General features: G+C 36.0%; 1 protein-coding gene across 2 annotated transcripts in view; it reads left to right on the top strand.

Annotated features, from left to right (window-relative positions):
- PTPRC (protein tyrosine phosphatase receptor type C) overlaps positions 1–22,111 on the top strand; it is a 61,631-nt gene extending 39,520 nt beyond the window's left edge. For both annotated transcript variants that reach the window (XM_062613443.1, XM_062613444.1), the window contains 24 exons: positions 424–531; positions 1,228–1,374; positions 2,163–2,288; positions 3,661–3,816; positions 4,761–4,957; positions 6,875–6,935; positions 7,506–7,614; positions 8,716–8,747; positions 9,755–9,870; positions 10,398–10,488; positions 10,585–10,661; positions 10,932–10,968; positions 11,383–11,480; positions 12,492–12,617; positions 13,732–13,889; positions 14,380–14,515; positions 15,370–15,519; positions 15,988–16,078; positions 16,434–16,567; positions 17,551–17,685; positions 18,011–18,133; positions 18,553–18,731; positions 19,362–19,497; positions 20,817–22,111. In XM_062613443.1, coding sequence (XP_062469427.1) covers positions 424–531; positions 1,228–1,374; positions 2,163–2,288; positions 3,661–3,816; positions 4,761–4,957; positions 6,875–6,935; positions 7,506–7,614; positions 8,716–8,747; positions 9,755–9,870; positions 10,398–10,488; positions 10,585–10,661; positions 10,932–10,968; positions 11,383–11,480; positions 12,492–12,617; positions 13,732–13,889; positions 14,380–14,515; positions 15,370–15,519; positions 15,988–16,078; positions 16,434–16,567; positions 17,551–17,685; positions 18,011–18,133; positions 18,553–18,731; positions 19,362–19,497; positions 20,817–21,089 — 2,996 coding nt within the window. In that variant the 3' untranslated portion in view covers positions 21,090–22,111. The remainder of the gene's footprint in view (positions 1–423; positions 532–1,227; positions 1,375–2,162; positions 2,289–3,660; positions 3,817–4,760; positions 4,958–6,874; positions 6,936–7,505; positions 7,615–8,715; positions 8,748–9,754; positions 9,871–10,397; positions 10,489–10,584; positions 10,662–10,931; positions 10,969–11,382; positions 11,481–12,491; positions 12,618–13,731; positions 13,890–14,379; positions 14,516–15,369; positions 15,520–15,987; positions 16,079–16,433; positions 16,568–17,550; positions 17,686–18,010; positions 18,134–18,552; positions 18,732–19,361; positions 19,498–20,816) is intronic.
- Positions 22,112–24,098: the final 1,987 nt, after the last annotated feature.

Below are 24,098 nucleotides of genomic sequence, written 5' to 3' on the forward strand. Positions count from 1 at the left end.
TTTTGAAGTTGCAGCTTAAAACCTTTCCGTATTTTCTTAAGGTAGGGTGAAAAAAATGTAGTTTTCTCCTTGTAAAGGAAAAAAGGGAATGTTAACTATGTTGGCCATATGCAGCATGATTAGCTATAACAAGATGAGTCAGCACTTGAAAGCTGCTATTTATGCTGGTTATTTTGTTCACCAAAAAGATTGCTGGATTCAAAATTTCATTTATTATTTGAATGCCAGCAGTGTCTTTGTATCATGTAAGATTTTTCATTTTTTTTTTTACTTTCCATTTCCTGTTAAATTCTTTGTATGTTATTCTGTGCCAATTGTATCTTCATATTGCAGAACAAGTCAACAAACATAAAAGAACAAATTGCTGTTTAAAGAATCAATATAGTCAGTGTAACAGTGGCATATAATGTTAATCCTTTTCAGACATTGCCAAGAATCCTTTCACAGTTGAGGATCAAACCAACACATCTGCAATGTTACGTTGGAAAAAGCCACCTGACTGCTTAGCTAATGTGACTGTTCGCTGCAAAGGTAAGACTTATCTAAGATATGTTGTTTATTTATTTAAAAAAGCAATGTTACTGATGTCTTTTGATGACAGACTATCAGATTTAAATTAATTGTGCCAGTTTGAGGGAAGGACTGCTCAGAATTTCCGGAATCACCAGACTGGGGACTGCTGTCCCCACACACTGCAGATCTGGGGAAAGTACAAACCCAGAGAGCTCATTTCCTGAGTTTACCAGCTTCACAAATTGCAGACTTGTGGAAATTTTGAAGTCCTGCTTGATGGTCTGATGAGGAGCTGAGAATTTGTAAATCCTTCAATGTGTGGGTCTGCTGTGAGCTGACCCCTTGCAGACTACCTCGACAGCTTGCTCTGTGGGTTCCTGGAGGCAAGAGGCCAGGCTCTCTGCTCCTGGAACCAGCCAGTGGGAGGAGGCAATGGCTCAAGGGCAGCTAGTGTGGTAGGGAAAGTATGAATATTGGACATCCTCATATGTCCCAGAAAACTGTGTGGTGAATGTCCGGGCCTGAAGGTTTCCAGTATAAAAGAACCCATGCCCTAGTCACTGGATTAGGTTGTACACTTTTCTGTTTGGAATATTATGACAGTTTATTAAAAATTACATTGAATAACTGTGGTAGACAAATCCCAGTTAAAATGTTAGAATGTACACTTGGAGTCGTGAAAAATATTGGTAAAATTCTTTTTTGTGTCTATAGGTTTACCAGTCTTTACAGAATTCAATCAATCTTGTAAAGAACTGAATAATTTATCAACCAACTCTCAGTACAACTGCACTGGTACCATACATTATTTTGAAAAAAAGCTTGTCAACCAAGAGTTCATCATAACAACAGATTATGGTGGTAAGTGGAATGCTTATTTCTGCCTTATGTTCTACATATTTCTAGAAACTCCTACTATAAATCTCACTATCCATGTTTCCTGGGGTTGAAGATATATTTTGAGTGCTGTGCTCAGGCATTTCTCTGATTCTGCTCCAGCTCTTCCTGCCTGGTATCCTGCCCTTGTGGTTTTCTTTGACTGAAGTCCTTCTCCAGCCCCAGTCTCAGTCTTCCATTTTGATGCCTTCCTTTCCTTCTTTCAGAGAGTGTGATTTATTTTTGAGGATGAGAGCATGACAAAATATAAGGAAATTTTACTTGAATGAAGACAGAAAAAAAAGGCGTAGGCCTAGTCAAAATCGAGTGTTCTTGATTTGAAAGATGTGGTAGAACAATTGCAAATAATGTTTTTGTGTGTTTTTTCCAAAGCATTGTCCTTGGAAATAGCTTAGGGGTTTTATTTGGGGGGGGGGAGGGGGGATGGGACAGGTTGTTTTGGTTTGTTGGTTGTTTTTTTTTTTCCTAAATTAAAAAGGAAATCAGCATAAATCAATATATTTATAATATTTGGAAATGCTCAAAAGTTTTAGTAATATGTAATATTGCTGTATTCACCTTGTCCTGAATTAATTAAATTTATGATACTACTTTGTGATGCTTTTGCATATACTTCGCTTATACTTATGTATAATTTCTTTGACTGAAATAGACTACAAAAAAGATTGCATGTTGTTGTCATCTTGCTTTAGTATCCAATGAAATTTAATTTAATCAAAATAGGTAAAAAGAGGAATTTTCTTTTCCAACAGCTCCAGAAGCACCAGAAAACCTTACAGTAATTTCTGAGGCCAGATATGTATCTGTTACATGGAAGAAACCTAGCGACATTTCAAAGGGTCCTGTAGATGGTTATTTAGTGACATGCAATGACGGAGGTAAGTATAGGCCCCTTCAGTATTCAATAATTCAGTGCATATTTTAACATTTACAGAGCACTAAGCATGATGCGTTGTCATTCCATTTTGGAATCTCTTCAGACTGTGCCTTTTTATTTTTTTCTTTTGGTACAAATGTTTTTTTTCCTTCAAGGATATTCCAGTTCAACCCTGTGTCTATTCAGTTTACCATTTCAGGACACAACTCTGTCACCATTCAGTTCTCATGCTTCTTGTGTTAAGAATAAGTTGTCATAAGATTATCAGCAGCCTGATTAGTTTGTAGCATGGTGCTCTCTGTCTTGGGAAAAGCAGCTATTGCTGATTAATATATTCTCTGAGAAGTCAGGGACCGGCTTGCTGAGTAACAGCTATGTATGTAAAAGTTGGGTCCCAAGTATGGCAGTTAGTGTAAACATGTTTAGAGAGGTAAAGCCAGGTTGTTGTCTTCTACTAAACGGTCACTTGTTTCAGATATGCTGGATTAGGCCAACTTGCATCTAGATGGACAAGCTTGTATCCATTATACTAGGACCATATTTTCCAGGTCTGAGCTTTTCTTCAAAACAGGCCTGGAAAATGATGTTTTGAAAATGAAGAACCTGATAGATGACTCCAGGAAATATATGTCAGGTTTAAACCAGTTCTGAGTTAATTTATTCTTTCTCTTAACATACTATGTGTTTTGTAAACCTGGACTGCCACAGAAACCAAATGCTGTCATGTTCCTGTGCTTCCCAGATATAAATCATCTCTTCCATTCTTTGTGCCCTGAATTTGATCACTCCCCAAAAGAGTGGCAGCCCCATGCACCGATTTCTGTGGGTGGTCTGGCTTGGCCAGTGTAGGAGACCAGGGTAGTATGCTGGTTTGCAGGGAGGTCACAACTGAAGCTGCCAAAATGAAACATGGAAAGACCATTGCTCGCCAGTTCCCCAAGCCACCAAAGCCCCATACTTGCTCAGTGTAAAGAGTGACTTTTGACATCCTTTTATGAACCCCTAAGCTGAACGCAGACGAAAGTATCAGCGTCTCCTTATGAGTCTGTTTTCTGCTAGTTTTTAATTACAGCCATTTTAATGAAATACTGAGAAAGTAAAAAAAAAAAAAATAAAGACAAAAAAAAAAAAAAGACAATCAAACCAAATGGAAAAAGCCATCAACTTTCTACCTTTTTGACTATGGAATGTATTTTTCTTCTTCCTGAGCTTTCACTTCGCATTAGTAAGCAAGACAAACTAACAAAGTACAAGGGAATTAAAATAGAAGCACACATGCTAGTGGTTCCAGGTACTTCTGATGAAGTGTGAGAGTTCCTGTCCTACTAACATAAATTTAATTCATTAATTTAATTTTTCATTTTTTCTCAAAGAAGAAAAACTTGTCAGCAAGACTAGCCATATTTGCCATGAATTGGAACCATATACCAATGGTTCTGTGTCTGTGACACCATATACCCGAAGCACATTTAATAGGGGACTATATAGAGGAAAAACAGGAAGATGTAACTTTAGAACAAAATCAGCAGGTAAGTCTCTCATTTGCTAACTGTTACGAACAAGGCTGATAGCAACATAGAGAATATGTACTTTCTTTTTGTACTTCATTATATTTTATATGTGTTATTGTTATTTGCCAAGAATCTTCAGATGTAGAGCCTCATACTGATTTAATTCCTTCTTTGAGGTAAAAAAAACCCACACAAAACACCACAATCCCCAAACCCACCCAAACCCCCATGTTTATCTAAAATCTTCCAGTACTTTTTTAGCTCTACTTCCACCACCTCCAGACTCAGCTAATATACAGTTACAGTTATAAGGGAACTATGACGGTTTAATACCTAGTAGGATACTAAATTTTTCCTTTAATTTCACTAAATAAGGAAAAGATTGTTTTTTTTTTTTTTAGTGAAAAATAAAATATTCTTTTTGTGCTAGTGATGCAATTATAGTTTGCAGAAGTGGTTTGTTGGGTTTTTTTGTCATGCTTCTTCCTCTCTCTCAGCTGTTTCAAAAATTGATAACATGATACTATATCAGATACTAAAATATGCTAGTAACTCCTAGTAGGAAACCTCATTTACAGACGTTCTGAAACATATATTGAAGTTTTAAAACGTATACTCACACAGAAAACTGTTTGTTCCCCTGTCTTGTCTGTTGTCCCCTGTTGTCTCCCAAATGAGAAAGTGATGTCAGATGCAAAAGAGAGAGTTGAGATCCTTATCTTTGCAGCCTGACTGTCAGTAGAGTTCTGATCTTCCCAGCCTTTTCCAGTTTCAGTTAAACCTATGGTTAATTCAAAATTGATTTTATTAATCTTGTAAAATTGGGATTGAAATTTTTGAGGAATAAAATGTTTGAAATTATTAAGAGAAAAGATGACAGACAGACATTAATAGATACAGCTGTTGAAATGTTTGGTTTGAAATTATGAGAATAGAACCAGTAACACTTTTTTTGTTAACAGAACCACAGCAAGTGATCGATGTTAATGCAACACTGACAGCTGATAATGCTGTCCACATTAAATGCAAAAGTCAACAAGTGTATGGAGCACAAAAAATATTTGAATTGACTTGGGAAAATGATGGAACAAATGACTCCAGACACAAGTGTGATTTTAAAAAAGAAAATCTCTCATACTTAACAAACTATACATTTACGGTAAGTAGGCTTATTAAATTAAGTATATAAAATATTGCTGTATTTTCCTCGTTTAAGTGTATTGTACTTGGGTTTAGGAAAAGCAAATATGATGTCAGAATAGTTAATTTGTGGGTCTGTAGGCCACAGATGTAAAGAAGTAGCTATGGCCTTGGAAACAAAATGCATATGTGCCTAGCCTATCAATCAATCAATCACTCAAGCAAGCAAGCATTCCCTTGTGTGCTATTCCACGTAGGTTCTGACTGCATGAAAAATACAAGCTGAATAGATTCTTTGGACTTGGGACAAAGATAAGTTTGGGTGTTCCATAAGTTTTAAAATAGTTTCTTAAGTATAACTGATATTTCAGTGTTTAAAACACATTTCACTTAATGTCATTTCCATCAGAGGATAAATACGGGATTTAGGTCTTGAGATAATTGCTCAGAAATAAATTGTTCAGTATTTTTCATTGTGAAGACTTTTCATGCTTCAGGGACTGTTAGTGTAAAGCAGTTCAGGCCCATTCCCAGTTGCTGTTTCCATGCAAAATATATCATCCTCTGTTTACAAGCTTCACTTTCCTGAAGGCCTCCTGCTATTTTCTGTTCTTTGAGGCATTTCATCTTTTCGGCATTTGTTGTTTGCAAAGCCAATGGTCTTATGTGGCCCCCACAATGTGGCCACTAAGAATATTTTTCATATCCTGGTAGCAATTCTCCATAAAGTTTAGACAAAAAAGCAGTAATGATGGAGTTTTATTACTTTCAGGAACCAGTTTCATCCATTTTTCACAATCTTTTCCTCTTTTCTCTATGTTTTCCTGAGAAAATGAAGTATCAGAGAACTTAAATAGTTTTGGTTTTGTTCCAAGACTTTGTCAGTATTTTTTCAAGAGATTCTGCTCATAAAGCTTTGTATTTGGGAAATAAAGACGAGGTCCTGTGGGATCAAGAAATGCTTGCATTGCCCTCATAGTACGAGACCCCTGAACTCTTTTGAGCTTTTTGTACACCAATTACAGTGAACAGTTTGCTTTATAAAGATATTATCTTCTGCTTGGCTCTAACCCCTGGCTTCTGCTTTTACCTTGTTTTGTCCAATTCTCACTGGAAAAAGAGAGAAAGCTTAATGGCCTTAACTAGTAGTGAAAGAATTCTGGGTCAAGTTATAGAACGCTCAAGAAAAAAACAACAAACAACAGATCACCTGTGAGAGTTGGCAGATGTCACGATTTCCTTCAGTCTGGACTGGATTGTTCAGGGAATAAACAGAAGCCTACCTAGGATACTTTTGGTTTAGTGATGTTTTGACCCTAATTGCAATTTAAAAGATTCAATAAATGTAATATGTATTATGCAATATAAACACATCCACACGCAGTTAGTGTTTTAACACCAATTAAAGTACCTCAAAGTTAATGTTACAAGACAGCAGCTTATTTGAAAATTTATTTTGGCTTCTATAATTCAAAATTTTATGAATTACTTCCCACACAGGAACTTTTATTAAAAATATCCAACTCTGTTGACTATTTGTATATTTACTGTTGAAGCAAATAAAATAATGATGCTTAATTATATATTGCATGGTTAATTTTCAGATTTGAGGGATTTGGTAAGAGATAATTTGATTTCTTCCTTGAGATACACTTAGTACTTATTTTGTAAAATATGTTTCTTATTTCACTAACTAAACGGTCACCTACATATTTTTCGATTTAGATCTTTCTATGACTTAGGTAGAAATCTGAGCTGCACCACAAATGTCTGTACAAAGATTGACAGCAAATCTTGCTGTCAATGAGGCTGATTTATTGAAAATACACGGATGCATTTTGAATATCCATTGTACTTCATTTTTCTTAAAAACTTTTTATGCAGAAATTTTGACTTGTTATATCTTATCTTTGTTATTCTCACCCACTGCCTGCAGATCTTGGTGTTTAATGGAGAATATAGAGGGCAGCCAGTAAAGACAAGTATAAAAACCAGATGTAAGTAAATATATATACAGCACTTTTACTTTTAGACTTTAGCATAGTATGAATAGTGTAAATTGTGAATTGTTACAGTTACTCCTAATTAAAAGTCCAAGCTGTCTGGTTTTATGCTTATTAGTTGATCTGCACTTGAAAAAATAATATCCTCACTCAGCATTAACAGACCATGTTGACAAGTCATTAACTGTAATTCAGAATTATTACACAGCTGTGGTTTCTTCAGGAAACATTCAAGTGCAACTGGAAATTAATTTCTCTAACTTAAATTATTCACTTCAGGAATATTTTCCTGTGTTCAGATCCTGTATTTCAGGAGCTGAACATCTGAGAGGGGACAAGCATGGTAATGCTGAACCAGTGACTGAATTGTAGCATTTTGACAGGTGGATATGGATAGCTTAAATGAAAGTTTTCTTAATGAAAAAAAAAGTGACTTTATTTTCTTTAAGCTTAAAAGGTTTTGGCACTTTGGAATAACAAAATTAATTAAACCACTGAAAAATAATTATTTCATTCCATTAATTATGTATTGAAGAAATAATAATTGTATTCTTTTTCTGTTAGATAATTCTAAAGCCCTGATTATATTCTTGGTGTTCTTGATCATTGTGACATCAATTGCTTTACTACTAGTTCTGTACAAAATCTATGGTCTTCACAAAAATAAGCTTAGGTAAGCTTAATGTTTCTTGCTCACTGTCATATAAATGGGGGTGTGGTGTGTGGGCTTTCTGTTTTTCCACAAGGTTTTCCAATCAGTAGTACAAAAATGTTACAAATTTGGTATTTTATTAAAATGGGAAAATACATCCTTTTACCTTTTAATTCTTTCAAAAAAAACCCCCACAATTTATGGTATTTTGTCTGGCAACACAAATACAATGAAGTAGATTTAAAATCCCTCTGCTATAGCCTTTCTCTGTGCACACAAGAACCTATCTGCTAGAACAAAATCTTTTGTCACGAGGTTTGTGAAAAAAATATGCACAAATACTGGAAAACCTTTCCTTAACATTTTAAGCTAAAAGTATTGAAAATAATGCATGCTTTCTTGGAACTCTTTCAAATGCATATTGACCAGAAACAATATCTCAGGGAGGCGTCAGTTATGATAGTCATCTAGGTGATGTGGCAGTTCTGTAGGTCAGAGAGGATGGTAACAGAAAAATGGTTGTTGCCTTCCCTGATAACTGTGCCCCGGAAAGCCAGGCTGGCTGCTGCTATTGCTGTGGAAGGAGGTGGTGCAATGTATGAAGAGGGCATTTTCTGCTAGTAGAGACATGGGAGCTAGGGCAATTTTTTTCAGGAAATTCTCAGCCCAAGCTTCTGCAAAAGCAGAACTTTGGGGACTTATCTCTTCCAACTCCTTTACCACCTCTTCACCTACCCCCCAAGAGAGTCTGGCTTGTTCTTGGCTACCTAGCATTTAAAATTAATTTTGTAATATTTTATGTATTAGGTTTCTGTCACTTATTTAGCAAAAGAAACAAAGATGGCGTGAGCAGTTACTCCAGTGAAGAAATTAAAGATACACTTGCTGTAGGTAATACGGACAAAATTATGAAAGTGGTTAAGCTGTTTGATGTAGTTCCCTTGTTTCTCCCCCTCCTATGTGTAGGGCCTGCAAGTCCCAGTTGTAGTACTCTTGTTTCACAGACTGTAATGCAGTCTGCAAATTATCAACAATCTTGGTGTTCACCTACAAACCTGCTTTTATTTAACTCACGTATGTGTTACTAGTCAGAGCTTTTACAGATGCTTTTGCTTTTTACAGCAATTCTTCTGAAGGTGTGAACCTTGTTACAGGTGAGTATCTTTACACATTTAGCAAGTGGAAATAAAATTAGTCACATGTCTTGCTGCCACCTTTGGATTGCTTAAATTCTGGGTTGTATACATAGATTACAGATACCAACATAATAACAGCTCAACTGGGGGAAAAATAGCCCAAGAAAACTTTCCTGTGCACCTTTTTCAAAGCAAGAATGTAAACATACACCAATTGTTTTCTACTGTAAAATTTTGAAGGATTTCAAATTCAAAGACTGAAACCAAACATTATGTGTAATATTTTCCAAAGTTTTCAAAGCATCTGAAGAAAGGCAGAATCAGTCAATACCAGAAACCTTCAAGAAAAAAATGATTTATGATATTCAAGACCACAGTAATTAACTACATTAAATGGGAATTAATACTGTGTTGATATTCAAATCCATTTGCTTGAACACACAGTTGCTAAAAATAATTAAATCTTTTCAATATAAATGAAAAATATATTAATGTCTAGTTAGAGATGTTAGAAGTCATTCAATCATTGCTTTATCATTAAAGATGATATTACATGTTATTGCAACTCAGAGAATAGGTTGGAGAAAATTTGGAAAAGCAGGCAATACATGTTGTTACATTTGTTGGTTCTTTGCACAGTAATGGATTTTACCACTGATGATAAGTGATCAGAATTAGAGTAGAAGGCAATGACATGCAACTGTTGTGGGTGTTGGAGCTGTTACTGTGACCTGAATATGGCAATTTCCACTTTGTACATAAAGCGCTGTTAATGAAGTGTCCCTGCAGGCGTCCTCCTCACTTGCTTCCAGTCAGGCATCAGAACTGAACAAATTCTGTTATTACCAGGGACTGTTTGCTCACAACTGGCTCAGTTAACACCATTCTTTTTTTAAAGTGAATGTGCTTGATTAAAATAAAGAGGTTTTCCCTTTTGTTAATTTATCTGACAATTCAAGTATCATGTTTATGGAAATGTAATTTACAAAGTCAGTAACGATAAATGTTCTACGTTATCTACTCAGTTAAAGATGATGATAGGCAACTTCTGAACATAGAGCCAATATCTTCAGAGCAACTGCTGGACACATACAAGAGGAAGATTGCTGATGAAGGAAGACTTTTCTTAGATGAATTTCAGGTTTGTTATTGGCTCAAAAAATACCACAGATTTGTAGCCAAGCGGTTGGAAGACTTCTGTTCAAGAGCATGTTTGAAGTATTTGCACTGATTAGAAATAAATCTAGACAATTGAGCTAATTATTAAGATCAAATAGGCTTCAGTTAGTTTTGTTACCAAGCTCTCCTCCTTATAAGGTGATGTTTTTCCTGAAGGTGTTTTTCAGCAAAAGTATAAAATACACAGTTTGAATACTTCTAATTCTAAAGTACTGTTTACTACACTTTTTTTTAATGCTTTCTCTTACTGCGTAGCCGTACATAAATTAATATACAGGAGATATAAATAATATATAATTGTGGAGATATATATTATTTATATTAAGGGTAAGAAATTTGTTTGCTTTAGATCTAAGAAACATATGAAGTAGTAATGCATGAAACAGAATGTTATGTTCAAGACTCAGTAGTAGTAAATTTCTTCCATTTGACTGCAAGTAGAAGCAAATTTAAATGTTTACCCCAAAAAAGGAACGTTGTATTTTACAGAGTATTCCTAGAGTTTTCACTAAATTTTCAATAAAGGAGGCCAAGAAAAGCCATAATCAGAACAAAAACCGTTATATTGATATCCTTCCATGTGAGTATTTGCTACAGTTTCTGTATGTTTTATGAATATTTATGCTCTCAGTGCTTTGAGATAATTTTTAAAATTGTTTTTAAATGATTTAAACAGATGATCATAACCGTGTTGAGCTCTCAGAAATCCCAGGAGACCCAGGATCAGACTATATCAATGCAAGTTATATTGATGTGAGTGATTTCTGCTTAAAAAAAGTCACTACTGAAGAAATTCTCTTCTCTGTGTATTTCATGCAAGGGGGGTGGAACTAGATGGTCTTAAGGTCCTTTCCAACCCTGACTATTCTATGATTCTGTGATTTCTGTTTGATTTCTTTCCATCTCTGTAATGTATTCAGTAATATTGCTCTTTTGCATATTGAATTTATTTTTAAAGTTGAAAATCTTTTAAATTGTCCATACTTCCTTTCTAAGGGTTGATAACATTGTACTTTGTTACAGGGCTTTAAAGAACCAAGAAAATACATTGCTGCACAAGGTATTTTTTAACCTTAAAAGAATATGCTTTATTTGCCTATTTTTTGTTGGAGATGAGTAAAAACTTATTAGTAATTTTATAGAAAAATTGAAAATCTGAAATTCTGAAATTTAATATGAAAAATTTTGCAAATGATTTTTTGCTTAGGCAATTTTATGCAGATGGTAGACTTCTCATGATGTATAATTTTACACCATAAGTTTTCAGACTTCACAGTTATGCAGTAAAGATCTATATGAGACTTCTAAAATTTTGTAGCCTAATGGCAACAGTCATAATGAAATCAAGCATGTGGCTGTTATTTGTGTGATCTCTGGTTAGCTTTTCAGACTGAATGGCTATGCATGTCAAGAAACCAAGTGTTTTTTCATGTAGCTGTGCTCTGAAAAACTCCCTTTTAATACCTCCCACTAGGCCCTAAGGATGAAACCACAGATGATTTCTGGAGAATGATCTGGGAACAGAAGGCAACAATTATTGTCATGGTGACTCGCTGTGAGGAAGGAAAGAGGGTGAGAAACATCCGTCCCATCCATCCATCCATCCATCCATCCATCCATCCATCCATCCATCCATCCACCCACCCATCCATCCACCCACCCATCTTTTGTCTGAAAACTGAATGGGTTGCTGTCCTGTGGTGAATTACATTTTCTTCTTAGTACTTTATTTTCATTCTTTGCTATTCTCTCATTGTGGCAGAACTTATTTTGGAAAGCATGCCAAAATATTGTGCTGTCTTATGTAATTACCAGTCGTACCAGAAAATGTCACTTTAGTCCCAGCTGTGAGTAGCAGAGGGCGAGCTTCCAAATTACAACTAATAAATCCAGAAAAGGGCTCAAGATAGAACTATAGCTCCTCATAGACCTCTCATAAAAGGTATTGTTTTTATTTTTCTCCTGTAGACTATCTTCTGATATCCTGGCAATGCCCTCAGTAAATTCTAGACAGAATATATATTTTTGTTTAATCTGTTGTCTTTGCTCTTCCTTTAACTGAAAGATTGGGTGTTTCTGGCTTGTTTTTGTTCCATATTCCATGTACAGCAGGAATAAGGGCAACTGGTGTTTTAACTGCTTTAAAAGATTAAAATACTGGCAGCATGCAGTTTTACAGCATCCCCAGGCAGAGGTTTTAGGCAGACAGGAGTGACATCCCTCACTGAAGACTCAAAAAGAAGCCATAGAAGTAGCTGCAAACTTTTCTGCAGCCTTCAGGCAACAGCAACAATGGCTGTTCACTTTTTCAAGTAGTGCACATGATTCTTTTCCCCATGATATTTTCCAAGTTAAATTCCAGGGGCATAAACTTCAGGTCAGAGACTTGAAGTTTTGGATATTTGGAAATATTTAACACTGACATCCTAAGCAGTGACAGCCTTTTCAGGGAGAAGAAAATACCTGAGAGAAGTTGGAAAAACTGTACTGAATTGCCATCTGTTTTAAATCAGACTTTCTTCTAGCTCTCAGCTCTCTGCCATTTTGCTATAGTGCTGGTCAACTAACTTCATATCTTCATAGAACAAATGTGCCCAGTACTGGCCGTCAATGGAGGGCAGCTCTGCAACATATGGGGACATCATTGTGAAGATCAATGAAAATAAAACATGTCCAGACTATGTAATTCAGAAACTACACATCACAAATGTAAGTTGATTCAAAAGTGTAAGACTGGCAGGGGAGCATCTATTTGGAGTCTGTAGGTATTGTTGAGAGATCCTTCTAGGAGAAGAGTCAGCTATCAGTGGATGATGCTCTGCTGTTTTTTCCTAAACAACATATAATTCAAGAGGAAACTTCTTAGATGGTGTCATTCCTTAAAGAAATAGGAGTTAGACGTATATTTCCAAACTTAAAAATGTATTTTTCTTACTGCTTTGGTATCTGTATGTAAGAGGAAGCTGTTAATATGCTGTTAAGCATGGAAAACTTAATACACTGTGGTTCCCTTAGATATTTAGCCTGTGCTTTAACATGGAAATTTTACTGGTTTTGTGTATCTCAGAATAACCTTCTGCAAGTAAGATCAATGTGGCTCACAGAGCACTGTTATCTACCCTAGTGATAATTATATAGTGGGACAATCACAAATGCAGGTAATCTCAATTGCATTTGTAAACATAAGTGTTTAAAATTGCCATTTGGCTATGTGTAGAATCGTTAAGGCTGGTTAATTGCTTTGTTTTAGACATCTGAAATCACATTTACTTTTCTGTGTGTAATCTGTAATTTGTGTGTAAAAGTCTGAGATGCAGTTTAATTAATTAATTAATTAATCTGTTGTAACCTCATCAGGCTACTTTTAGGAGACATAAGAAAATTACCAACCTGTACCCCTTGAAGTAAGCAGGGCTATACACTGGCCAAGTTGTTTATGAATAGAGTGGGAGATACATTCGGAGCCATAGGCTAACCTGAGATAAAAGTATTTTTAGCAACACTTTGAACAAATTGCTTGTCATTGTGTATCCTTGATTCATGGATATTTTAAAATTAAAATTGAATATGAAAAATGTCATAATCTGGAGTCCATTGGGATCATAATATTACAACACACTGAAATTTCTTTTTCAACATTTGACGACCGTTGCTCTTATTTTTCTTCTGCTTTGTATATCTGCACTTGATTTTGGCTTTCTGTATATATATACATATATATGCATATACTCTATATGTAATATATATAATTTTTTATATATATAATTTTATATATATATTTATATATATATAAAAAAAAACACCCACACTTCACTTTGTCTAGGGAAGAGAAAGGACAGCTGGAAGAGATGTCACTCATATTCAGTTCACAAGCTGGCCAGATCATGGAGTCCCTGAGGATCCACATCTCCTTCTCAAACTTCGACGCAGAGTTAATGCTCTCAGCAACTTTTTTAGTGGCCCAATAGTGGTTCATTGCAGGTAGATATGTTACGTTTTAAAAGTGTTGTTAATGTTAAATGAAGTGATGCTGTTCAGAAAAGACCTGGCAAAGGTATTTGGCTGATCCCAAATTTTGTGATGTGATTACTTGATAGTGAGGCACTCACAGATACATAAAAAGGCCCGTTTTCTGAATGATCTGAAGGATATTCACATCAATAAAATCTGAGAAAACACAGACTTTTGGGCTTCTGGAAAGCAGGCAGATAAACATTGTGCTTTTCTGGCTACAGGCATCATGATTGGCAGTATTTGCCTTACTTTCATTAAAAAATACTTAAAATACAAACTCATCGTTGTTTCTGTTGCCAATTAATTTACAGCAAGAACTGTTTTCAGTTGCTCCATATCCTGTTGTTACACTTTTTGCCTTTCACTCCCTCACTGACTCTTCACCTCTCAAGAGTGGGACTGGGACTTGATCACCCAGATAACTTTCTTGATAAACAGATGACTTTCTGCCTTGCAGTGCTGGTGTTGGGCGCACCGGGACATATATAGGAATTGATGCCATGCTGGAAGGGCTGGATGCAGAAGGCAGAGTGGATGTTTATGGCTATGTCGTGAAGCTTCGTCGGCAGCGATGCCTTATGGTTCAAGTAGAGGTATCTTGCTAGAACTCCTGTCACTTAGAACTGTTCTCTAGAGCTTCATAAGTATTTCTCAAAAGTGCACTGCTCAGTCTTGGGTACAGCTGTAGTTCATTTGAAATTGTTCTTAGAAAATATAGCTCTGAAAAATATGGAGAGATAAAAACTTCCAACACGTTCTTAGTTTTATAAACTTCAACATTTTAAGTTTAGGCTTTAAAAAAGGAAAGCAAGAAGATCTTAAATTTGATAATCCAGCTTTTGCCGTAGAATTCACAAATGCAAAATTGAGCTTGCATAGTTAAACTTGCTTTTCAAATTCTAAAAAATGTCTAGGTGGGATGTTCAGTTGAGTTGAGAATATAACAAAAGTTATGGACTTATGTAATGCATGTTTTAAACTTATTTAAGCATTTTGCAGATCTTTTAACTCAGTTGTGTATTTCTTGAATGTCATTACATTTATTTGCAGAGCACTTTTCATCCAACGCACTAAATGTGCTCCAAAATGTCTAATTTGGATTTTTTATAGATCCAAAATGTCTGATTTTTATATTTTATATATAATATTTTTTTATATATTTTATATATATTATATATACAAAATATATATGTAAATAATAAATATATAAAATATATATTTATTTAATATATTTGATATATTAATATATAATATATTTTATATTTTTATTTAATGCTTATTTAACATTAATGCTTAATATTATTATGGCTAGTACCATCATTGGAATAATAGTTTATCATAATGGTTTTAAAAAGTGGTATGAATTTGTTGTTTTTTTTGTTTTATTGTTTTTTTTCTTTACTGTTTAACAACATCATTTTTAAAACCTTCAAATGGGAAACACCAGTCACAGTACATCCTTATCCATCAAGCACTAGTGGAATACAATCAGTATGGAGAAACAGAGGTCAGTCTATCAGAACTGCATTCCTATCTTAACAATCTGAAAAGAAAAGATCCTCCGAGTGATCCTTCTCTGCTGGAGGCAGAGTTTCAGGTAAGTAAGCATTGCATTCTGGTGCCATTGCCTCCCACTTCCACTAGAAAGTGCCTTGCACAATAGTCGTGAGAGAGAGATACCACATGCTTCATCTATCACTGCTGCGCTGTTTTATCTCTCTGGCACAGAAATTTTCTTTAGCTTCATGAAAAAATAAGTAAATTAATAAAATTTAATTCCTGCTTTTGATGTTAGTATTTTTAACAAAGTTATTTATCTTTGTTGTATAATATATAACAAAGATATAATATATATGCTTCTATGTGGAGCATAGAGTGATTAGTTATATCTACGTGCATGATTTCCTGTGCCATTGTACATGGTATGACAGGTATTTTTAAACTATAGTACTGATGTGACCAAAGTTTAAAGAATTAAAAGTGACTGGATGTGGGTGTCCAGAGGGGACAGTTATCCCAGGAGCCATTTTAATCAAGTGTAATACAGAACATCCTTTTTCTTTAGAGATTACCTTCCTATAAGGGGTGGCGGACACAGAACACCGGGAATCGTGAGGAAAATAAAAGCAAAAATAGGAATGCCAACATAATTCCATGTAAGTATTTTTCATAAATTCTCCCTTATTTTCTCTGTTCTATAAGAAAACCTACTAAATTTTGAAAACAATTAGGACAGTAGATTACCTTACTGAGATGTATTTGATTATTTAATTTTCTCAGCACTATAAAGTTAGGAATTTCTCATAGTAATTTAAAAAAGAAATCAGTTTTTTAAAATGTGGATTCCTGGTAGTATATATTTCAAACAAGGCAGACTTTGTTCTGCACTCTGTTTTGAAGGATTAGCCTTTTTCTATATATTTCCCCCCCCTGCACACGCAGGGACAGCCCCCTGTTAACACTAACCCTGAGCAGCAGCATGGCATGATGGTGACACTTTGTCTCATGCAGATGACTTTAACCGAGTACCAATCAAGCACGAAGATGAATGCAGTAAGGAGGGTGAACATGATTCAGATGATTCCTCAGATGAGGACAGTGACTGTGAGGAATCAAGCAAATACATCAATGCTTCCTTTATAACTGTACGTATTTAGAAGATGCACTATAAGTATTTCACAAACTCTTAGCTAAGACTATACTGTAGCTTGTGCTCTTACTCTTTTGGTTCACATATAGAATAGGATTTACCTGAATGGGAGAGAAAGTTCTGACAGTCAATTAGCAAATCCGTTTATAGTTTTAATCATCAAAATCTTCTACATTTTGCTGGAGTAATAAGATGAATCTTCTCCCTCTACATGGTCTTAGTCTGTGCAATCTTAAATAGTGAGATTAAACACGGAAAATGTTTTTTGTTTTTTTTCTTTCCCCACATGTGTGTTATGTTTAAAACCACTAACTTTCCAAGTGGCCTCATGATAACAGGTGTTTCTAGTAGTGCGCACCTGCCTACAAGTTGTTTCATACTGGTATTTTCCCTATTAGTGAAATATGAGTATAGTTATTCACATATGCAAAACTTTACTACTGAAAATTGGGGCCATCAATTTTTTGGTATCATATATACCTCCAAAAGAAGGAGAGCAGTTATTCATCATGAATGGCGTGACTAATTTTAATGGAATTACTAGGTAAATTGGGTAAAGCTGAATGCTTTAAAATGCTGCAAAGTTATGATATTCAGAGTAAATATATTTTTTTTACTTTTGGGTAGTTCAGTGTGAACTGGCTGGTGCTCCAACTTTGTGTGGTATAAACTCAATTTCTTAGTGGTTTTAGCCCTTAAAAAATATGCTTTGCAGAAAATAGCAGGGGAAGGTCTCACCCACTGCAGCATGAAAATACCTTGCTGTCAGTCTGGAAGTGATCCTGCTGTTAATGGAGTTGTCATTTGGCTCATAGAGTTCCTGTAAAACCATTGCCTATTCTGATAGGCATATTTTCCCTGTAAAGAAAAGGGTTCAGTAGTTTATTTCATAGGCTGTTCTTTAAATGATGAATTCTTTTGCTTGGCAATCACATTTCAAATTAATTTAAGAAAAAAAATTAAAAACTTCTTTTACAGGGTTACTGGGGTCCGAAATCCATGATTGCAACACAGGGACCACTGCAGGAAACTATCTCTGACTTCTGGCAAATGGTCTTCCAAAGAAAAGTCAAAGTCATTGTTATGCTGACAGAGCTGAAAGAAGGCGATCAGGTGAGGGCATTGTCTTCACAGTAGCACATTAAGGGTCCTCTATAAGCAAGGGAAACACTGCAAAACACTCTCTCATTCCTTTTGTCCAATTCAGTGTTTCATAGGATGACGAATTTGCATTTCTGATATTATTTGTTCTATTATTTACCTTCTTAATTTACTTTCTAATGTTTTTTTTTGAGGGGAAGAGTATATGATGGTATATTTTAAAATACAATGGCACTCCTACTACTTTAAAGTCAATAACATCTGTAAGTGCATATGGAGGATGAAATAAAAGTTTTGAACAGTGGTAAGCACTGACTTGTATTTTTACCCATTTTAGGAGCTCTGTGCACAATACTGGGGAGAAGAAAAACAATCGTATGATGGCATAGAGGTTCAAATGACAGATGTCAACTGTTGTCCTAGCTATACCATACGTGCATTTGATGTTACACATCTGAAGGTAGAAGTTTCTTTGCAAATTCAAAAAGGAAGTTTCAAATTTCTTTCCCCGTTTCAAACTTAGCCTAAAAAACCCAGAAGGGACAATTCCCACTGCACTTATCTCCTGCTTTAAGAAATGCAATTATTTTTTTTCTTCCAGACCAGCAGACAATCCTGATAAGTGCTATAAATTATCTCAGATTTCCCATTAGTGAATTGCTGAGATGGTGCTAGGGGAATCTCAGGAGTTCAGCTGTCTTTTGCACTATAAGCAAACCTTGGATGTCTACCTACCTTATACTCATGAGGTAGAACTTGCATCACCATGCGGTTCCTCAGGAATATAGTTTTTCTTTTGTAAATCAGCTGCAATAGATGTACTACGTGAATCTTTATTTTAACCTGAACATTGACTACAACTCTACTGCTGTTTTTCAGATGAAAGAAACACAGAAGGTGTATCAGTATCAGTATCACAAGTGGAGTGGCTTTGATGTCCCAGAAAACCCCAAAGATTTAGTCAGCATGATTCTCAACCTTAAACAAAAAGTTACAGTCAGACCAGTCACCGAGGACAAGAAGAATACCCGCAGTGTCCCGCTTGTTGTCCACTGCCGGTGGGTCTGAATTTAGCGCATATTTAACCTAGCTGTGAGTTCTGGATATACATAGCAACCACAGTTTTGGAATGCCTACCTTTTCCCCAAAGCCTTGAATTGCTCAAGCTTGCCCTTTCTGATTGGAGTGATGGAAAGTGAGCACACTTTGGCAAGTGTGGGCTCGAGTAGGTGTTCAGAGCTAGCTGCTTTTCCCTGGTACACATATTTTGAGAATAAATGCTAGGTCAGAGTGCTCTTGTAGCATACCACTAATGAGGATCCAGCAGATCTTTTAGGTTCATTGCTTGTTCCAGTACATAAGTTCACTTTTTTAGGACCACTTCCAGGAATAGCCTTGCATACCATCTAAAACAGAGATTAATCCTGCTAACAATTGTTGTGACTGTAAATCTAAAGCTTCTGATTTCTCTCTTACCCCTTAAGTGGCCACATAAGATCCAGGTAGCCTCTAGAAAAACTGTCTTGTGTATATTCTTAATATTAACAATATTCTTAATTTTAACAAATTCAGTACAACAAAAGATATTTTGGAAAAGTAATTCATTATGTAGATTTTAAATAAATCTAACTTTTAGTTAGAGGACTTGATGATTTTACATTTAAAATGCATTTTACTTCATCTTCTAGTGATGGATCACAGCAGACTGGTGTATTTTGTGCTTTAATGAATCTCTTGGAAAGTGCAGACACAGAAGAAGTAATAGATGTTTTCCAAGTAGTAAAAGCTCTTCGTCGCACCAGGCTGGGGGTGGTCACCACCTTTGTAAGTAAATCGTATGAATTGCCAGAAAAAAAATTATGGAATTACTTATCACAGTCACTAATATCCTCATAGCCTTTCTCATTGGGAACACTACTTCTAATGAGGACATTCACAGCCACTCACCGCTACTTGGGAACTGGCTGTTAACGATAAGAATGAAGGAGTCTGTGAGATATCCAGAGCTGCAATTCTATGGCACTGTGGAAGAAGGGAACATCTTATAAAATTACAAATTGCATAAACTGATGTTTCTGCAATTGCTTCAGGGATGGACATGCACAGTGTCCCTTAACTCCTGCAGGTAGGATGCTAGCTCTATTTCACAGGCTAGCAGCCACCAACTTGTTTTGTTTAGGTCACTCCAGACGAATTTTGTCTCTGTGGAATACACTGTGCATTTAGTAACAATCCAGACCTAGGTGTTACAATTCATGTTTACAACTTGGGTACTCTAAAAAACATGGGTTTGGTACTTGTGGACCAAGAAGGTGCTAAGTGACAACTTGTAAGCAGCTACAGAGACATTACATGCTGTCATGGCTTAACCCAGCTGGCGAGTAAGCACAACACAGCCGCTCGCTCATTCCTCCTGTGTTGAGATGGGGAAGAGAACCAGAAGAGTAAAGTGAGAGAACTCATGGGTTGAGATAAAGACAGTTTAATAGTTAAGCAAAAGCTACACACAAAAGCAAAGTAAAGTAAGGAATTCATTCATCCCTTCCCATTGGCAGGCAGGGGTTCAGCCAGCTCCAGGAAAGCAGGGCTCCATCATGTGTAATGGTTATTTGAGATATAAAAATGCCATCATTCTGAATGTCCACCCCCCTTCCTTCTTCTTCCCCCAGCTTTATATACTGAGCATGACACCATATAGAATGGAAAGGGTATGGAATATCCCTTGGGTCAGTTAGCGTCATCTGCCCTTTCTGTGCCCTCTCACAGCTTCTTGTTCACCCCCAGCATACTCACTGGTAGAGTGGTGTGAGAAGCAGAAGAGGCCTTGACTCTGTGTAAGCACTGCTCAGCAATAAGGAAAATGTTCCTATGTTATCAGCACTGTTTTCAGCACAAAACATAGCCCCATACTAGGTGCTCTGATGAAAATTAATTCTACACCAGCCAAAACCAGCGTGACATGAAACCTGTATAAAACATAGAAGCAATATTGTACACCAAAAACTGTGGAGCTGGCTTCATGTGCAATGTTCATATTCAACTCCATGTTAGATTTATAAAATTTAAGAAAACAGGGAAAGAATGGGTTTATTCTTGGTCTCTGAGCATTCGATTCATACTAACTTTTTTTCTTTATATTTAAGGAACATTACCAATTTCTTTATGACACCATTGCCAGCACCTACCCTGCACAGAATGGACAAATAAAGAAGAACAGCCAACAGGAAGATAAAGTTGAATTTTGCAATGAAGTAGAAAAAAAAGATCAGGAAACCAATCTGATCACTGTTGATCTTACCCCACCAACGCAAGAGGAAAATCAGGCTTCTGAAGTATGTGATGAATCTAAGGCTGCAGATAGCACTAAGGGAGCAGAAAACTCTGCAAATGGCCCCTCAGCTCCAGTTGTAACTTAGAAGCTATGTTAAAAAAAACCAAACAAAAACAAAAGCTTTTTCATGTGCAAAAAGATTTAAGCAAAAGAAGTACAAGATTTCTTCTTCTTCTTCCCACTTTTTTTTTTAATGAAAACTGTTATATCAGTTTTTCAAAGATAAAAATTTAAAGGATTACTTGAAACTTGGTGAGAGCGATGAAGAGCTGTGAAAATTTAAGTTTTGTGTAGATTTGCATTTAATACTTCTTCAGAAACCTTTTCACTGCTTTTATACTTTTTCTTTTCAAAATATGTACAGTGTAATACTATGCTGAGCAGTGGGAAGGAATTTTTTTGACTTCTGTAACAAGGAGAAAAACAATTCAGAACAAGATGAGCATGTTGCAACAACAGGTTTGTCTTCAACAGTATTAGTAAGTTAACCTAATTGGTAAGCATGTATTCTAGCATTTCAGGAGTCCTAATCAAGAAGAACTGCTTTCATAATACTCTGTGCAACTTGTGGAACTTTTCCAAATAGTCTGAAGAGCTAATCATTTACAGCATATGGCACTTCCAAGGAATGCAGGTTTACGGAGAATCTGTAAGCCCTCCCATTCCAATGTGGAATAGAAATTTCTTGCATTTTTCTAAATTGCCTCAAGGTGTCCTTGTTGCTCCACATATATTAATCAGAGATTTCAACGTTAGGCTCGAAGAATTTGGAGATTGGCACTTGAATCATTGCAATCATTCTGATAGAAAACACCTCATCTTTATTCTTATAGCTTATAATAGAGCGTGGTTGCACTTCTGTTTCTTATGCTTACTGTTATTTGAAGGGACTCCCTCCATGAATGCATATGACCTGTTTTCAGAATTGGAAAATACTTGGGTGCTTTTCCTCCAAACCTTGTAGATTTTAATTGGTACAGGATTTTTTTTTGTTTGTTAGGTTTTCATTATGAGGTTTTATATGTTACAGTTGTGATATTTTTGCTATTTCTTGCTGGAGTTTAGCCTACTGTTTTTAGAACAAATAAAAAAGGTAATAGTTGACAAGGTGGAAATTGTTTTGTTCTATTGTATTCTGCAAACTGATAATTTTCTTCTAGATGCACAAAATCCCAAAATCCTGTGCTATCCCATACATGGATAAAATTTACAAATTTCAATAGGAAAACATAGTTTAATTCTTAAAAAAACTGTGTGTGATTCCAGGTAAGTGTGATGTTTCTTTCATTACAGAGGAAGGAAACTTCATTTTTCTTTTGCTTGAAGTCATTAAAGGAACTGTCACTCAACAGATTAAGTGCTTCTAGTTTATCACTGCGTATTCCTAATCTCTCTTTACAAAACATAATAGAAAATACTTAGCCATGCAAATGTGTGACTGTGACATGTACAGTCACACTTGGTAAAACATTAATTGAATTTTGCTGCTACTCTAGATCAAAGATTTAATTCACAGCTATCAGCTCAGGCAAGTGCTTCCTGTCAGTCTTACTTGGGTAAGTGGCAGCAAACAGCCACAGAGGCAGTGGGATTCCCCTTGGCTGTGAGCTGAACTGCCTTTTCCACTGAAGCTGTATTAGGTGATAAACTAACAAAGTTGAGGGGGTCAGCTCTTGAGACTTAATGTGAAGATAATCTAAAACACCTATAGGTGCAAATCCTGTTGGCTGTTTTTAGAGGAACATGTCAAAATTTCAGCTTTAGCACACCTTTGAAGATCACACCCTGGATGCAGGTTGACCCACTGGTGCTTATTGGATGACGGAGAAACACTCATATATTTTTTTACTCTAAAATTTTGCCACTGTAAAGCCTCTGTAGTTCAAAAAAGAGGTGAATGCAGCTACCTGTTGTGAGATTGTGAAGGCAGAGACTAAGCCACGCTTTTAGGAATAACAGCAGGTGTTTCCCAAATCAAAAATTAGGCCCAAATTTTCATTCTGTGTTAAACCTGAGGGCACTCATATATTTCAGTTCCTTGAAAAATATTTCTGCAGATTTTTAGCTCCTGCAGCACCCGGGCTGTAAAACTTCAGGAGGATTTTATTTTGCTTGAATTGTTTCCTAGAATGATTTTAATGTTCTTTTGACTGCTTTTTTATTTTATTGTGTAATGTGTGCCATATTAACACTTGATTTGTGCATGTGTTTTGAAAGAAAACCCCTGAACTGTGTTAAACTTTGCCTCACACTTGTCTTTGTTATTAGCCAAATTAGAGAAACAGCCTTACATTAAAACTGCACTTGCGTGCTTAGTGTAAACCGCTCCTGGAGTAAAGTTCCTTATACTCACGACGGGACACACTGAGTTCTTGGCGTTTATTTATTTTCAAATTAAGTAACATTTTGTTCAATTAAATCTCATTAAATCCCAGTGTGACAATTGATGCAGCCAGTCTTAACACAGCTTGGAAGTTCCAAGTGTTTCTAGGAACTTTCTATGTTCCTATGTACATACATCCCTATGTACTTACCAGGGATGGGTTTTTTCCTTCTCTTTTCCCATTTGAATTTCAAAAATCCGCAAGGTGGTGACACAGAGCTTGTAGAAGGTCATTACACTGGATGCTCCGAGGTCACTTGGCTTATTTACTTGTAGGCTTAATTTGATGTCTCCCAGGAACGCAGTGAAGCATATTACAGGTGAGGCGTGAAGCCCAAGCTAACAAGCTCTGCTAGGAAACTGCTCTGGCTCTGTTAAGGCAAGAACAACATTGTGGCAGGCTGGAGACTTGGCATAACCTGAAAGCTGAGAAACAAACTTGAGAAGTAAGATGCAGAATGTTTATTTTCTCAAGTAGAGCTGAACTGCACAGACTGCTAACTGCTGCTTCCAGCTCAGGGGTAGGTGTTATTCTGAAGTGTTTTATAATCTGAAGTCCAGGATAAAAACGACAACGTAAGAAATCAGCTGGGAGAGGACTTCAGGCAACAAACCAGGGTCATCAAGGGCTTATGTGACCAAAGAGAGTGGATTTCACCTGCAATTTGCTGGGTAGAAGCTGACAGAAAAGTGGCTATGGAAAAGTGACAG

Source organism: Pezoporus occidentalis, unplaced genomic scaffold (assembly GCF_034315485.1).
Source record: "Pezoporus occidentalis ecotype Australia unplaced genomic scaffold, CSIRO_AGI_Poc_V1 ctg167, whole genome shotgun sequence".
Taxonomy (NCBI): domain Eukaryota; kingdom Metazoa; phylum Chordata; class Aves; order Psittaciformes; family Psittacidae; genus Pezoporus; species Pezoporus occidentalis.